Source organism: Phyllostomus discolor, chromosome 6 (assembly GCF_004126475.2).
Source record: "Phyllostomus discolor isolate MPI-MPIP mPhyDis1 chromosome 6, mPhyDis1.pri.v3, whole genome shotgun sequence".
NCBI lineage: Eukaryota > Metazoa > Chordata > Mammalia > Chiroptera > Phyllostomidae > Phyllostomus > Phyllostomus discolor.
Window position 1 is genome coordinate 168,876,236 of NC_040908.2, and position 17,420 is coordinate 168,893,655.

Sequence of the window (17,420 nt, forward strand, 5' to 3'; positions counted from 1 at the left end):
CCACAGCCTCACGACCCCACACTGGGGGCCCCTCCCAGCAGCACAGTCTCCGGGAAAAAGCACACGGAGGTGGGAAACGCTACACGTTTTTATTTGGGTTGCATGTAAATTCTGGGGAGCAGGCGAATTTGCAAAGACGGACTCCGAGAATCAGGGGGCGGACAGCACAGAGGGGCCTGCCGTCCTGTCTGACGTCAGCCCCCTCGCTTCCTGCTGTGGCACACCAGTCCCTCTTCCTCTGGTTCCGGCCTCGTGACCTCAGCGGCTGCTCCTCTCCGTGCAGACGATGTGTAAACACACAGGGGCCACTGTGTTCCCATAAAACTTTATTTACAAACACAAGGCAACAGCCGGTGGGGCCGGGTTGGTTGGGATAGAGAGGAAACGGGGTCCCTCAGTCTGCCTCCGCGGCCACGGCCTGTCGAGAGGGCCACTCTCTCCACTACCCTGATCGTTTTGCCGAGGTGACCGCCCTCCTCCTCCCGGCATTTCAGAGAAAGAACGAGAACACCACCCCTTGTCAAGCCCACGGACACGCTGGCTGCAGAGTCACAATTAGCATCACAAATACTGTCTCTTTAGAGAGCTCTGGAAGAGTCTCCGTATGCAATATTTACGACCTACTTCCATAAACCCCCTTGAGACTTCCTACGCCGGCCTGGGTCTCTGTGACACCGTGCCTCCCATGGAAACGTCTTTCTCAAGCCGAAATGCCGATGTTCTTGGAAAACCAGGGGACGTTTGGCTGCAGAAACGCTCCCAGCGGACACAAGGCCGTGGTCTCCAACAGGGGCCCCAGGAGACCCTGAAGGCCAGATGCACCAGCTTTGTGTTTTTTTTTTTTTTTAATCCTCACCCAAGGACATGTTTTTACCGATTTTGAGAGAAAGAGAGCAAGCGAGAGAGAGACGCACAATGCTGGGAGAGAGAGAGACCAATCGGTGGCCTCCTGTGCGCACCTGACCAGGGACTGAGCCCGTACCCTCCTGTGCAGAACAGGATGGCGCTCCAGCCCAGGAGCGACCCCCCCCAAGGCCCCGCGGGCACGCCCATCTGGGTCTCCACCCCCAGCCTGTACCAGTGTGGCTCTTCCGTAGCCCCTCCGGGCATGGGCTGGGTAGGGGTCTTCAAACCCCACTGGCAGCAGAAGCAACAACCCGCTGGGTCCCCTGTCTGCTGTCCCAGCCTCAGAGGCGGTGGGGACAGAGGACTGGGCCACGTCACAGGCAGGACCCATGTCTCTGGCTCCGGGCAGACTCCCAGGAAACCAGCTGTGGGTCCCATGGATTTCGGCCGCTTTTCAAAGTCAGGCTGGCGGCCACGCCTGCCCGTGGCCTCCAGGGTGGGAGCCGCATCCTCTCTGAAAGGTCAGTCTCCTGGTGGTTCACTGCCGCCAAGGTCCGCGGCAGCGGGATGTGTGAGCCCGCCCCCTGAGGGGCGTGGCGTCTCCCGACCACGCCCCTGCCCAGGCTCCAGCCCGCCTCACAGCGCCGCCCAGCGGCGGCCACAGAAACAACGCTGTGTAACAGCACCACGCACCCCTCGCACCCACGAGGACGGCTCCTGTATAACCAGAACAGAAACGGGAACGACAGCCGCTGGCGAGGACGTGGGGCCACTGGAGCCTTGGGCACTGCTGGCGGGAGTGGCGTGGAGGTTCTTCCGAAAAACAGAGCACCGCGGCCCCATCCAGCGACCCCGCCTCTGGGCGCGGACCCGAAGGAACGGACACCGAGTCCGGAAGACGTGTCTGCACCCACACGTTCATGGCCACATCGTCCTCCGGAGCCAACCAACGCTTCCAGCCCCTGACGCTCGGCCTCCCCCCCGACCCATATTGGGGGCGGTTCCTGGGTTTGGAGGGGTCCATGACAGACAGCTTGGGGGTCACTTCTGAAAGGGACCGACCGACGCCCGCACCTGAGCCGGCAGCTCCCTCCCCCCTTTGCAGAACAGATCGGTTTGGCTGAACGCACACCCCAGCTGGCTGCGAGCTCTCTGTCTTCAATAAGGATCATCCCTTAAATGCCAGCTCTCCGGAGCCGGCTCTCCACACGTTAAAAAAACAAACGAGGGAGAGTTGTGAACTGCAACCCACCTGAGAGTTTATAAATACCTGCCGACGACAGCGCCAGGAGGGCCGCCGCCTGCCTGTTGATTTACTTCCCTGTGTGTGGGCGGCGCTTCTGGTTTTTGATGACCACATCAGCACCCCAGCACCCCGAGGCCACCCAGGAGACTGCCGGCATGGGGGATGGGGAGGGGGACTAGCAGGGGGGCTGAGGGAGGCCGTGGACCCAGCGAAGGGGAGGCCGGGGCTGCGGGCCAGAGGAAACGGACCGAACACCCCGCATGGTGGGTGGGGGGCACGGTCACCCACGTCGGTCCCTGATACGATGGGGTCAGCCCTGAACCTCCTCTAGAGATATCACTCCTCACTGGCCCCGACTCCTCGCTGTCCCTCTCCTTCCCGGGGACGCTGATCGGCGTGACCGTTTTGGGAAGGTCGCGTCTGGCTACAGCTGTCCAGGGGGCAGCCTGGGGCCTGTCATACCGGCTCTCCCACCCCGCCCAGGGCCTGGGCCTCCTCACTGGACGCCTGCCCGCCCGGGACCCGCCAGGACAGCAGGTGGTAGGACCCTGGGCTCTGAGCAAAGTCCCTGGTCAGTACTACTCTGTCTGGGAGGGACATTAGAGGGTCACCAGCCAGCATGTGCCCGGAGGCTTTTGGAACCGAGAGGAGGAGGAAGAAGAAACGGTCCCTTGAACAGAACCCATGACGAAGAGCAAAAATCCCATGAAAGTCCAAAGTCGTGTGGCCACCAGGACAACGAACCCAAAGCCGCTCCCGGAGGTCTTGGCTATGCTGAAGGGCTGGTGGGCGGGCCCTGCCTGGTGCGCCGGCCCCTGAGTGAGACCCTCCCCCGAGAAGAGCTGCAGACAGGGGCCACGTCATCGTCGGTCCCTTGGTGTCCCCCAGGCTCACAACCTCCTTGGGACCCAGGAGCAGGGTCAGCTTTGTGTGTCATGGGTGACGCTGGCCCAAGGTTCTGGTGGTCCAGTCGGGCCGGTGGACACTGTTCCGCACAGTGGCAGCACAGGACACAGGAGAGGGTCAGGAGACACGGGGAAGACCTAAGGACAGCCACGGCAAGGGGCCCTGTGGACAGGCACTGGCCACAGGGCAGAGGACCAGGGCCAGGAGCAGGGACAGCTGGGGGCTGGTCCGGGAGAGACGCTCAGGGTCGGGCTGCAGGGGTGGCAGCCAGGACAGAGGGAGGCAGGGACAGGACAGGCTCTGAAGGTGAAGGACACACACCCACGGAACCCAGGGGCAATCTCCTAGATCCTAAATAAGGGAAGGGGACAGGCCAGGCCGCTCCTCTTCACTCCCCACGCCTGGCTGTGGGGTTTGCTGGAGAGTCTCAGGCCCCAGGCATGTCCAGGTCACCTGTCACTGAGGGCCACACCCTGCCCTCGGGTCTCCGTGCTCCAGGCCTTTGGGTTTTGCTGACCCGGCTGCCTGGTCCCCTGGGCCCTACACAGCACCCAGCCTTGGGGTCCTTGCCCTGCCCAGGTCTGGGAAGGCATCCGTAAAGCATGAGTCCCCAGCCCTTGTGCCCATTACTCTGACCGGTTACCATTTTCCCCTTGGGGTGGACAAAACAATGACCCCAAATGGTCTCTGACACCTATGAACACGTGAACATACACAGCACAAAAAGGGTCTCTGCAGACGAGAATTACAAAGTCTCCCTCACCCCTACTTTGGCTGGTGTAGCTCAGTGGATTGAGCATGGGCCTGCGAACCAAAGGGTCACTGGTTCGATTCCCAGTCAGGGCCCATGCCTGGGTTGCGGGCAGGGTCCCCAGTAGGGGGCGTGTGAGAGGCAACCACATATTGATGTTTCTCTCCCTCTTTCCCCTTCCCTTACCCTGCCTAAAAATAAATAAATGAATAATCTTAAAAACATAAAGCCTTCCTCACCCCCACCTCAGATCATCTGGTGGCCCGCCCGAGGGGACCCTAGTGGGCCCTCAGTAAGCGTCAGTTCTCTCCTCCATCTTTCTAGAAAGCTCTGCAGCATTTCCTGATGAACGAGATAGACATCCACCCGCACGCACGGCCCAGGCGCAGAGCCTGACACAGGTGTGCACACGCACACACCTGCTCCCGGGTCAGCCCCGTCAGTGAGACAGGGTCACAGTGACGCAGACTGTGGCCGGGAGTCCAGAGTCCGGCAGAGAAGCCCAGCCCAGCAGCGACCACAGGGCCGCACCTGCCAGGGGCAGAGCAGCCGCCGAGCCGCGGTGACTGCCGGACCTCACTCACACGTGACACCTGAAAAGGACCAACTTGCAGGAACAGGGGCGGAAGGGGGCGCCTGGGGCCGGGGGCGGGGAAGTGGGCGGGGCTGGTCCACCTCCCCGTTTCCAGGTCCCCGGTCAGTAAGTCCTAGGATCTGTGCACAAGTCGGTAGCGGCAGTGAGCAACGCTGCGCCACGCACTTGGAAGCTGCTGAGAGTGGGACTCGCAAGTTCTCCACACACACACACCGTAAGTGTGCGAGGGGTGCGGCTGGGCATCGGCGACCTCGCCGTGCAGCCAGCCGTTCTGCAACGCGCACGCACACAGATCGCCCGTCTTACCCCTTAACTCCCAATCCCGCCACGGCCGCTCCACCTCCGAGAGGCAGGAAGGAGACGCCCGCGTGGTCTCTCCAGCCCTCCCCACCCCCACCCCCTCTCTGGGCCTCCCTGCACACGCGCCGGTAAAATGCCCATGTGAGGCCCCGGGCCGCGGAGCACACGGCCCGGACCAGGCGCCTGGTGAGGTCGGTCCTCGGCAGACTCGGACCTGGCCGGCCCCTGACCTCAGGCCGCCCGCCCCAGAACCGTGGTGAGCGAAGGTCTGGGGTTTAAGCCCTGGGTCTGCAGCGCCCCGTTTGGACACCCCGTCAGTGAACGCAGGGGCCTTCCTCCTTCACCTCTGATGGACGAACCATTCAAGGACTTACGTTCAAGGGCAAGCATTTCCTGGGGACAGAAACAGCGGATCTGCAAACATCCAATGTCCAGCGACCGCACCCTGGACTCCCCGCCTTCGGTTTGCTCGCCCCCCGCTGGCCCGCGTGAACACTGCCACCTAGTGGTCGTAGTGAGGAATTACAGGTAACTTGTGGCCAAGGCCTCTGCCCGGCCCCACCTTTCCACGGGTCAGCAGTGGCCCAGGACTGGACCACAAAGACCGGTGAGACGCTGCTGCCCCTCCTCCAACAACTGTCCCGTGTATCTGGGGAAACTGAGGCAGAAACCATCCACCCTAAGGCAATATGTAAAAGGTACAGATTAAAGTACATGGGCACCACAAGGCTGCAGGCATGCCTCCTGCGGAGAAAGACCATGGGTTTTGAAGGATGCATAGGAGTTCGACGGGCAAAGGTGAGATCATGGGAAAGGGGGAGGGGTACCACTGACGGTTTTCATTAAAGGGTGAAGTCAATTCTGCTCTTCTGAACGCTGTACATCTGGATTGCAGCTGCCGCTCTGCCCAGCCCCGTCCACACCCCAACCACGGCCCACACTCAGCGGCTTCTCAGGGCTGCATCTCCTGTTTCTAAGTAGCACGATCCTGGGGCTCCGTCTTGATTTCGTTCCGTTAAGTCTTAGTTCTTGACACGCTGCCTCCGGTTCCCTGACTCTCCTTCCTTTCGCACGAAAGGCAGGTTCCCCGCGCTCCCCCCTCCCCCGCCCGCGACCTCCACACAGCCTGGCAGGGAGCGTGTGCTCGGACGGTGGCGCCTGCAGGGGGCCCCTCGGGCATCAGCCCCACATGCCTCGCCCACGTGCCCTGGTGGGAGGACAGTTTCAGGGGTGGCTGGACGCTGTTTGCTCAGGGGGACACACTGAGTAATTGAAACTCGTTGAACGGCCTCGTCACCTGAACTGCGGTGCAGGGGACGGGAGAACCCCGGGTGCTTCCAGGGCAGCGAGGTGCAACTCGGGGGGTGGGAGGGGCACCCAGCACCTGAAATACAGATCATGTGACCGAGGGACTGAACTTTAAGTTCCACTCAGTGATCATTTCACTTGGGGGCCCCGTGAGTCCTGTGGCCTCCGGACCGCAGAGCGCAGCCGCGGACACTGTGCTGGCTCCGGAAGCCCCAGTCCTGATCTCCACCAATTTCCGTCGTGTTCCTCGCCCGCCGGCAGCGCCGGCTGCTCTCATGACCGGGGATCATGACCGGGGTCGGCCGCAGGGCCGGGTTCACTTCCGTTTCAGAGTTTTCTTCTGCCCTGTGGATTCTTCCCGTCTCACACAGACTGAACTCTAAGGCCGTGCCCTGTCACACGGCCCCTGGCCGCCCCCACCCTGCTCCCCCAGCCAGCTGCCCCCCTCACCACTCCTCACACACACCAGGCGCACCCTGACCCCAGGCCCTTGGCACATGCCAGTCCCTTTCCCAGAATGCTTCCCCCAGGTACCTGCACAGCCCACTCCCCGGTCTCTGCTCACATGTCGGAAGATCCTCCTGCCACAGCACCGCCCCCCCATTCCAATCCACTCTTCTCAGCCCGCCGTATTTCCCTTCCTGTCGCCTACCAGCCCCGACGCCTCAGACGTTTGCCCGTGTCCCTGCTCGTGATCGGTCTGACTGGCGTTCAGCCCGAGAGAGCAGGGGCGCCGTGATCGCTGGCGTTTCCCCAGCACCCGGGAGACAGGGAGGCTCTGGCTGAGACTCGGTAGGTGCTGGTGGGATGACGAATTCCAGCAGCCGCTCCTGCTTCTCTCCCTCACCGCCCTCCCCTTCGCCTAGGGCTTCCACGGCTTCGGGATTCTTCCACAGGCTTCTGTGTCTCTTCATCTTCAGAATCAGGGTGTGTTTGCGCCCGTGGGCTGAGCCATTCGAGAAGCAAAGGACCCCGAGGTTCACTCCACACCAGGAAGCAAGAGAAGTTACATGCCAGATGGGACTGCCCCCCCCCCCCCGCCCCACACCCCAGGGCGCCAGACTGCAAGTGAGGGGCCCAGGCCCCAGACTCGGCCACTGACTGCTTCTGAAATCCTGGCACCCATCTCTCTAAGTCCACGCCTCCTGTCGATTGGGATAAAAACGCCAAGCTCATCGGGTTGTTATTCATTAAATAAACATATTGGAAGAGAATGTGTGAGCTTTCATCTTCCGTGCAAGTGGATTCATCATTATTTGTTCTCATCACCACCAAATCCAACATCATCACCACACCAACACCGTCACCACTGTGATGTCACCACTGTCACCACCACCACCATCACCATCACCATCACCATCATCACCACCAACATTGCCATCATCATCACCATCACCATCATCTTCATCACCATCACCACCATCACCACCATCACCATCACCATCACCATCATCACCATCGCCTCCGTTATCACCATCATCACTATCACCACTATCATCACCATCACCATCACCAGCATCATCATCACTGACACCATCACCACCATCACCACCTGCATCACTATACGGCCTGAAGAGCGTCCTCTCCAAACCCACACAGTGGAGCCCTAACTCCCGCTGTGAGTGATGCTGTCCATCTGGAGAGGGGCCTTCAGGAAGCTCATGAAGTTAAAAGCGGTCATGGGGTGGGGCCCTGAGGAGGTAAGACTGTGGCTCCTACGAGAGGAGGAGGAAGCTCTGCCCCATCTCTCCCCCCCCACCCCCCCCACGTGTGTGCAGAAGAAAGGCCGAGAGTGAGTGGCTGCCGACAAGCCGGGGAAAAGGCCCCCTGACTAGCTCTGCTGGCACCGTGACCTGACTCCCGGCCTCCAGCCAGAGCTGCGAGAAATAGATGCCTGTGGCTGAACCCACCCCGCAGGGGGCATTTGGCGAGGGCCGTCTGGGCCCACCACCCTCGTTGTGACGGTGCACCCAAGTCGTGTTGCAAGGCTCTCCTCCTTAAAAAACTCACCCCGTCTCACACCTGAGCCTGGGGGGTGGGGGGGGGCCTGAGGGCGGGCCGTCTCCCAGGCTCCTCACTCCTGCCGATGCTGCCCGCTCAGCCTCGGCCTCACATCCTCAGGCAAAAGCTCAGCCGGACAAACACCGCCGGATCCCTCAAGGTTTCTCAGAGGCCCACGCCCGCCGTGGGAGCTGAGCAGCACGGCGTCGCCGGGTTAACGCAGTCAAGGACGCGGTGAGCCGTCTTCCCCACAGACACAGCCGGGATTCCCTGGTCGCCGTCGGAGGGAGGAACCGTGAGCCAGAAACGAAAGCTGGGGCATCTGCACCCGAGACCCACAGACTGGACGAAGCCCCTTCACGTCACTCAGACCCGATGAGGCGGGAGGCCCGAGGAGGGACACCAGCCGGACACACAGCCGGAACCGTCCTTCCTGGGGCCTCCCCAGAGCCAGCGGCCTGGCCTTCGACCCCGCCAGTCTGCCACACTGTCCCTGTGGGCAGGGCGCTCGGTCTCCTTACTCAAGTGTGTTTTACTCGACTGCCTTCCAGAGCCATCGGTGGCACCTGACTGACCCTCACTAGAGAAGCGGGGACACATGGCCCTGGGTGGCGGCGGGTGTGTGAGCCTGTTGCCAGAAGGCCCATAAAGAGGGGGGTCCCGGTCCCCGTCCCCGTGGCGGGAGACAGCAGCGGGGACTGACGGGGTAGCCTCCTACGTGACCTTTCGTGCTGACCGCCACCCGCACTCACTCCCGGGGGCTCCACGTGGCGGTCACGAGCCACTGCCCAGAACACGAGACAGCGAATTGGAAACAGTGCCCTCCTGTTATAGCCCAGCGCTGCCCTCGGAGCAAAGGGCGCTGCGGCGGTCTCCAAGCAACTGCAGCAGCACCTCGACTTTCAGAAGAAGGGGCTCATCAAATACAGTTTCACGGTCTTGAAGCCGGGACCGCCACCCAGCACTCCACCCAAAGGGGCCAGCGCGGTCCCACGTGAGGTAGGCACCTGCCCGTCTTCGCCAGGATCCACACGCGTGTCTGTGACGTGGAGCCCTGAGCTAAAGCCTGCATGTTCACCTGGTCAGCTGCGTTGCCACGAGAGGGGCCCCACGCCGTTACACGGGGCAGTGCCCGCTGACACACGCTGCGACACGGATGGCCTTGAAGACATCCCGCTGCGTGACGATGGCGGCCAGAGGCAGGCGGCCATGCAGGGCGTGTTTCCGCCCAGACTGAATGTGCAGAACGGCCAGTCGGCAGAGACAAGAAGCGGGTTAGCAGCTGTCTGGGGGCGGGGCCCGGAGGGGGCGGGGCGCAGGGGGCGGGGCACAGAGGGGAGGGGCGGGGCGCGGAGGGGAGGGGCGGGGCGCGGAGGGGCGCAGCAGGACGCCAAGGGGCGCTGTGGGGTGGGGGATCTAGAGTGATGGCTTGGGGGCTTTTGGGGCTCGTGGGGGGCGATGCACGAGACGTAACCACACAGCCCTGCGGCTGCCACCACTGGGTGAATGTGCTCACGGCCGCTGAAGGGGCCGCTCCCACGCGGTTGAAACGGTTCATTTATGTCACACACATTTCACCGCAAGTAAAATCAGCCGGAACCCGGGCTGGGGCGCTCTGCTGCGGAGCGCCGGGGTTCACCCTCGGCTCTGGGCGGCAGCCCCAGCGGGGGGCCAGATGGACGACCAGCCACCTCCCACGAGACTGTCACAAATCAGTCCCCGAGGGAAGGCCGGGCGGCAACGCCAGCATGTCACAACAAGTGCACCGGGGGGGGGGGGGGGGCAGCCCATCTGTGAGGCGCCCTGGAGGCATCGAGGTGTCCCCCACACGCACCGTGGGCTCTGTACAGGAGGACGTCGGGTGACAGGACAGACACATGTCAGCTGCCCCGGCACTGGGACACAGAGGCTCAGGGGCGCGGCCCCCAAACACAGACAAGGTCCCCCGCCGCACAGGCCCACCTCGCGGCAAACACGCGGTCGGGCGCGCAGAAGCCCGCGGCCGCCCCTCCTCCACCACGCCCGGGCGGGCGGTCCGCATCTCCGAGAGCCCTCCTCACCTGAAACGGGGTCTGGCTGTTGAAGTTCTTCAGCTCCTTGTCGCCGCCCCGGAACAGCAGCACCCGCGCACAGCTGTCCTGCACGGGACACAAGAAACCACGGGTGAGAGGGCGGCAGAGCGTCGCCCGAGCCGGCGGAGGGCGGGAGGGGGACCCACGCGCATGCGGACTCCAGGACGCGAGTGCAGACTTCAGAGGGAGGGCGAGGTTCGCTCCCCACCCCCACCCCGTGGCCAGGATCCGGCGACCCCCGCCCCCACCTGGCATCAGGTGATACCGCTTAACTGCTGCAAACACTTTGGACAACGTGGCAGAGTCCACAACAACGTGAAGCGTGCTCTGCGTGCCAAACCGTGGCGCTGCTTAAGGCCGCACCCCGCAGCCCGGCACTCGTGTGTGAACGCACCGCCAGCGAAAGGCTGTGCGAGAAACCCCAAAACAAAAACAGGAACAGACAACCGGGCCTCGGCCTCCGTGTTCGAGAATCGGGGAAACTGGGAGTGCCTTCTAGAACATTCCTCCCCTAGGCAGCCGTGGGACAAAACAGGTGGGTTGCTAACGACCCACGAGAAATGTTTCCAGGCACATCTGGGCGGGAAACGCACGTCTCAGAACGGAGACGCAGCTTCTCGGCCCTGCTGTTTTCCCGCGGAGAGATACAGAGTATGCACCACGCCGGCCGTGGGCGGGGTCTCCCTCCCCGGGAAGCAGGAGGGGTCAGGGGGCGAAACGGAGCGACCTTCTCATCGGACCACGTTCTGCACTGAGAGCCTCCGTGTTCTTCAAAGGCTGATGGTACTCGTTTCGTGTGTGGTTTTACAGTGAGACGAACTCTAGTCCTGTCCCTTTAACTGAGCACCTACTCTGTGCCCAGGGCGGCCTGCACAACGGCCGCCCCCCTCCCACCCCGCTGAAACTCACCACCACGGGGAGGGCGGGGACGAGACAGTGAGGAGACAGTCCGGGGCACGTGGAGGCAGAATCAAGTGCTAGGAACACCTGGCGCGTAAACACCGCTTTTTGACGAGACTTTAAAAGACCGCATGTCTGCTGGTGTCCCCGCGTCCAGGGTAGGAAGGCAGGGCAGCGGCACAGGGGATACCCCCTCACCCCGGCCGCCTCCTGCCTGTGGGAGTCGCCGCCCCACCCCTGCACTGGGCCATCCGGGCTTTCCCGCCTGCACCCACAGGGTGCAGGGCAGGGGCAGCGGGCACGGCACCCAGCCCCGCGCCTGGGAAGGAGCTGCTGCGTGCAGGACCTACCACACCCCGGGGGGCTGCTGAGGATGGCAGGCCCATGTCCCCCCCGCAGGCCAGAGGGGACCTGCTGTCCTCAGGAAAGGCACGGGCCACAGGGCCCGGAAGAACGGCAGGGCCAGGATGAAAGCTGGACAGACAGACAGACAGTGGACGAGAGGCTGCCTAGGGCGGAGAGGGCGGGGGACATAGGGTGACCCGTGGGTTCCTGTCTTGGGGTGGTGATGAGGCAGCGAGGCCGACTACGCTGCGGGTTGAGGGGCCATGTGGACGGACCGAACTGCTTGGTGTGTGTCAGCCGGCCGCACCGCACGGCGTGCAAGGCCCCCGCTCAGGACAGTGTCCGAGACCAGAGAAGAAGGAGAGGGAGACAGCGGCGGAGGCACACCGAGGGTTCCCTTCCCTGGGACCCCAAACCAAGGGCGAGAGAGCTCGCAGCAGCCAGCAGGGGCCACCCTGTCCCCGCACCCTGGGATGGGGGTCCACTGGGGCCTGCGCCCGGCGAGGAGATGAAGGAGGGAACCCCTCATAAAGGGAGCAGGGGGACACGGAGGCCCAGGGCCCCTGTCCTCGGAGCTGCGGCTGGGGGGTGCCTGAGAGGGGTGGCTGCTTGCACACCCCGTGGCCACGGGTAGGGCACACCTGGGTTCTGCAGACCTAGGTCCACCTGCCTCTGTGTCCTTGGGCTGCCGGCCCAGGACTCAGCTGCACCGGGCGGTGGACTGAGGTTGCTGTCTATGAAAAGTCACCTGTGCACTCGGGGTGCGTGAGGCTTTAGGCAGGTCTGAGGCCGGGGTGGCTGTGGGGGAACAGGGGGTCTGGGACCACGGCGTGGGGGCCCACCCATCAGGAGGGCAGAGGAACACAGACTGTGGGGCCCCGGCAGCAAGAGGGCGTGAGGATCTCTCGGGCACCCAGGCTGAGTTTGAAAGAGCAGGCAGACGGCAGCACGGGCACCCCCACCGCCCCAGCGCCCCGAAGCCGGGACAGGACCACAGCACCTCCCGGGGCTTGCGAGCAGGGCTGCAGGAAAACCTGAGACCCCCACCTACACCGTCCAAATTGTTCCCTCAAGCTGTGTTCACGTGATGCTTTGAGGAATGAAAACATTGAAACGACAAAACTGCTGGGCAAACACAGCTTTCCTCATCCGGGGATTTGGGGGACAATGAAACCCGGGGGTTCGTGCGTTCGGTGTTTTAAGAAGAGCCCTGGCGTTAGTCCAAGCATCAGTTCAAGCGGTGACAAGCGGGAAACCCCGCCTGAGGCCACACACCTGGGACAGAGGTGGAGACTGCAGCCTGGGGCCAGACCCCGCCCCAACTGGCTTTGCAACTGGCTTTGCAAATGAAGTCTTACAACGACTCTGGCCCCGACTCTGCCCCAGCCCCCAGAGCCCGCCCCGGATCCCCCCTCTCCCCTCGGGTTACCCCTTCTTGGGACCTGTTTCTCACCACCCAACGTACATTAATCAAGCTAATTAAAAGCCCTCATCACGCTCAGTGCACAGACAGTGGCGAGAAAAGAGGGGAAGGGAGAGAAAGGGGAGAGGTGCAGGCGGGCGGGGGGCGCAGGGCTCGGGGGTGGGAGGGGTCTCGGCAGGTCACCATGTGGGGGGACAGGCAAGAGAGAAGGGAGCGCCACCCACCTGGGGAGGCAAGCAGGGGGACTCAGGGGCCGTGGAGGCTGCCCCCGGGCCTCACCTTGAACTGAGTTGGCACCGGGGAAGGGGGGGCCTCCGTGTGCCCTCCAGGCTCAAGGGGGAGCAGTGGGCAACCTGGAGAGCCAGTGGGGGGTGGCGGGTGGGGGCCACCAGCCAATCAGAACCCAGAACACAAGAGCCCTGAGGGGGAGGGGAGGTGCCTGGGACCCGGACTCTGAAGCCCTTGCAAATGCTCCCTCCTGCCCAGGAGCGCTTCACGCAGACTCCACGCACACCCCGCCCCAGAGGACGCGCACTTCCTGCGAACATGAGAATGGGTCCCCACCAGGCGCAGCCAGCCGTTAGCACCCTCCCAGGTGGGACCCAGCCAGGACCCCAGACAAACCATCACCCACCTCAAAGGCCTTACTCTGAGTCGAAAAGAAGAGACAAGTGCTTCACGCGGCTCGGTGACCATTACACCTCAGGCGCGGGTACGTGTGTTCGTGCACTGTGCATGCGTGTCCAGGTGTATGGGCACATGCATGTCCGAGTTGTGTGCACACATGTGTCTGTGTGTTTGCACATGTGTGCACTCATGCATCTGTGTGTGTGTGTAGTGGTGTGCTCCCATGTGTCTGTGTGTGTGTGCTTGCATATGTGCACACGTGTCAGTGCATGTAGGCATGTGCGTGTCTGTGCTCTCATGTGCTCGCGCCCATGTGTGCTCTGTAGCTCAGCAAACAGACCTGCCTGTCACTCCAACACAGCCTCGGGCCCCCTGCTCGGGGCCCACGGCGGCCACTTTTCAGAGCGGGAGGCTGCGCCCAGGAATGCTGAGCGATGGACCGAGGCTTCCAGAAGGCATCAGGGTGGCAGGGAGACACTGTGACCCGGGGGGTTCCCGATGGGGCTGGATGACTCTGAGGCAGCTGCCGGCTGCCGAGTCCCTGCCGCAGCCCTTGCTGAGGACACCACAGGTAACTGTGCCCTTTTACAAAGGCCAGCTGAGCAGAGACACTGAGGTGACATGCCCTGTGATTCTGTGAGGACCAAAGCCCGGGCAGGACATCAGTTCAGTGCCAGCGCCCCTCTGGGCGTGGCTTCAGAGACGCCTCCCTTAGCAAAGGCACCGTCCTCCCCGCCTCCGCGCTCCCTCCCTCCGGGCACCAGTCCTGCAGGGCCCCACCGCCGTTTCCCTCCTACACACCAACACTCGGGCCAGAAAGCCTGTTCCTTCGTGCACGCAAGGAGTCAGTCTTGGGTGCGGGCCACACCAGGCACCGTCCGAGCCCCAGGGGGCCCCCCACAGACAACAGAAGAGGGTCGGGCAATGGAGAGAGTGGGGGAGGTGGTCAGGGAAGCCCTCCCGGAGGAGGTGCCCTCAGCAGCCAGAAAAGAGCCCTGTGTCCGTCCAGGGAGGCTTCCCGGCTGAGGGGGCACATGCCAAGGCCCTGGGGCCAGGCTGCAGGAAGCTGGGGTGCAGGGCAGCAGCAGACACGCCCGCTGGCGGTCAGGAGCGCATGAAGGGCTCTCCATCGGGGGCACGGTCTGGCGTGTGCAGTGGGAAGTAGCTTGGAGGGGACACAGCGCGGAAGGAAGGGGACCGCTGGGCACTGAATACAGCTGTCCGGGGACAATGCCGGGGCTGGGCAGGGACGGGCGTGGTGTAGGGGACAGAAGGGAGGTGACAGACCTGGGGTGAGGGGGTCGTGAGGAACCGGAGGGCGGCCCAGGGTGCAGGCTGCAGCGACAGACAGCTGGTCGGTCTGCACCGTGGGGAAGGGCCAGGCTCCGCAGTCACCGGCCCAGCTCAGGGCAGGGTTCACTCCACCCACATTTTCTAGAAGGTGCCATGGGGCACAGGCCTGCCCGAGGTCACTGTCTGGACAACAGGAGTGTGGCCCAGGGACACCCAGTGACGATGCCACTGGGGAGCGGGAGGGGACAGACGCCGGCTGCTGGTGAGCCCCAAACCACCAGTGCGCGCCGCAGCCCGGGTTTAGCCATCTTGCGAGACTTTTTACCCCCACTGCACCCACGTGGTCTCTGCTTAAATGTCACCGACGAGAAGGCTCCGCCCCCCAAACTCTAAGTCAGCAATCCATTTCCAGCTGAGCCGCCCTCTCAAGCGAGCCTGTCAGGTAGACAGGAATCTAAGAAGAGCTAAGACGGATGACATTAGAAACAACAGTCACACACAGAACCACTGTCACCAGTGTGGGGCCGGCTCCCGGCCCTAGGACCGGTGATCCGTCTGAGGAGCTGCACCCACAGACCGCGGCCCACCCACGCCGGGGCCGACGGCGACTTTGCCTGACCCGTGCCCAAGGAGGCCATCCCCGCCCCGATCAAGGGCTCCGGAGTGTGACCCACAGTCTTGGGGCGAAGACACGGGGGGCGAGGCTGGAAGCCCAGCCCCCCACTCACTGGCTGAGCCCCTCTGGGACACACCTGAGCCTCAGGGCCTGTGTAAGGTGGGACCACTGACAACTGGCGCCAAGGCCCGGCGGGGGTCCCCAGAGAAAGGTGGGGGGACCCCTCCTGTCCAGTGAGACGCACACCTTCGATGCTCCAGAGACGGTCCCCAGTAGTGGCCCCGGGGAGGCAGCCGCTGAGCTGGCCGGCGCTCCGTGGGCACAGAGACGCAGACAGAACACAGCCCGTCCCTGCTCGGGGCTGCAGGAAGACAGGGCTGATTTTTCATCTTCCAGACGATCTGGCCCAGCCTGGGAACCTGTGGTGTTTAGGGCACACTCCCTGCCTTCATTATCCTGGGGGGGAAACAAACTCCAGGCCCCCTCCCGCCCCCCGAGGGCTCTGGGAAAGCCGGCCGGGGGCTGAGGCGGGCAGCAGATCAGGCACCACGTGCCACTCACACGCGGAGCCCCGATGGGAGCCCCGAATGCCCGGGAGAAGAGAAAGAAACACCCTGGTCGGGGCGCTGCACTGGACGCGCGCAGAGGAGGGCACACGCCACCCACCCGCAGACCTCGATGCTTTTCGATTTGACAAGGAGAGGCCCGATCATGCGCAGCAGCAGCAGCAGCAGCAGCACCATCGTCACTGACTTCACCACCACCATCTTCACCACCATCTTCACCACCACCACCGTTACAGCCACCGTTACAGCCACTGTTCACTGAGCGGCCGCTGCGTGCCGGGCACACCCGAGTTTGTTTTCTGTTTTCAGCTTCTGGGTGAGTTCGGTGTCATCACGCCCACATCAGAGAGGAAGGGGTTCAGAGCCCAAGAGAAGCGCCCCTGGGCCCCGCCCGGGGCCCACCTACCGCTCAGCGTCGCTCTCCTCCCCAGCGGGCTCTGGGTGGTGCCCCTTTGCACTTAAAGTCGGGTGGTCTCTCCCGCCGGCACCAGGCCTGAGGCGGCCGCACGCATCCCCCGTGCGTGGGGAAGAGGGAAGGGGGGCTCCGTGCAGTGGTGGCGCGGGTAGGACAGGGCCCGGCTTGGGCACGCGGGCAGGGCGCGCCAGGCAGAGGCTGGGGACCTCCCTCCGTCCAGGACAGCCGTCACGGGCGCCTCTCTGAGTCACACCACGATGCCCTGGGCTGCCTTCTCGCACTGCATCAGTGAGACACCCCAACGGTTGGGGTGGGGGGGGCCCCCGAGGACAGAGAATGGCAACCACACCAGCATCCCAGGGACGGCATGAGGGATCGTGAGGCTGGGTCTCAGAACACTCGCTGAGTTCCCAACTGGCCAGGGTATCCAGGGCCCACGGGGCCACCACGCCCTGAGCCTGTGACTCCCCGCGGTGGCCCCTGGGAGGCTAGGCAAGGCAGGGGCCCAAAACGGGCGAGGCCGCCCAAGGCAGCCCTGCCTGTGCTGCAGAGAAGGGTCACAAGGGCAGGCTGCCCCAGGGCCCCAGGACCCCAGAGAGGGGACAGCGGGCACCTGCAGAGAGTCCCTGGCCCATTGACAGAAAGCGGCTCAGTCCCCGGGCTGCGAGGGGGCCCACAGCTCAGCCCAGGCTGAGCGAACTGTGGCCCACAGGCTCCATTGGCCGGTGGCCCATGTGTAGACCAAGTTTTGTGGGCGCACAGCCTCACGCTCCCCCAGTGACGTCCATGGCCATGTTCACCCCAAACGGCAGAGCCAAGTGGCCCTCTCCAGCAGGAGTCTGCTGACCCCTCTTCTCACCGGGCCAAGGGTTGTCCCGAAAGCCTGGCCAGTGCAGGGTCCCTGTGGAGCCATCAGCCGAGTGACCGCGGTCCAGCCCAGCCCCATCGATAACCCAGAATACGGACCGCCACCCCGGCATCACCTGGTCCGGTGAAACCACCGCCTGCGTGTTCGAAGGCCACCTTGCCCATGTCATTTCAAGTGACAGAAAACATGTCTATTCTGGGTGCTTTTTCTTCACGACAAAGTGGGCTTGAAACCCACTGGGGAGAGGGAAGGAATGTCTCCCTTCTCCCCTTCTCCCCTTCTCCGAGGCAGCGCAGTTAAGCAGCGCACGTGGGCCGGACGTCTCGCCCGCCACAGCCCAGC

The 17,420-nt window shown here is 63.5% G+C and overlaps 1 protein-coding gene across 2 annotated transcripts in view; it reads right to left on the bottom strand.

Moving 5' to 3' along the window:
• SHANK2 (SH3 and multiple ankyrin repeat domains 2) overlaps window positions 1-17,420 on the bottom strand; it is a 293,436-nt gene that overhangs the window by 223,915 nt on the left and 52,101 nt on the right. For both annotated transcript variants that reach the window (XM_036029823.1, XM_028503888.2), the window contains exon 9: window positions 10,014-10,091. In XM_036029823.1, the coding sequence (XP_035885716.1) occupies window positions 10,014-10,091 (78 nt within the window). The remainder of the gene's footprint in view (window positions 1-10,013; window positions 10,092-17,420) is intronic.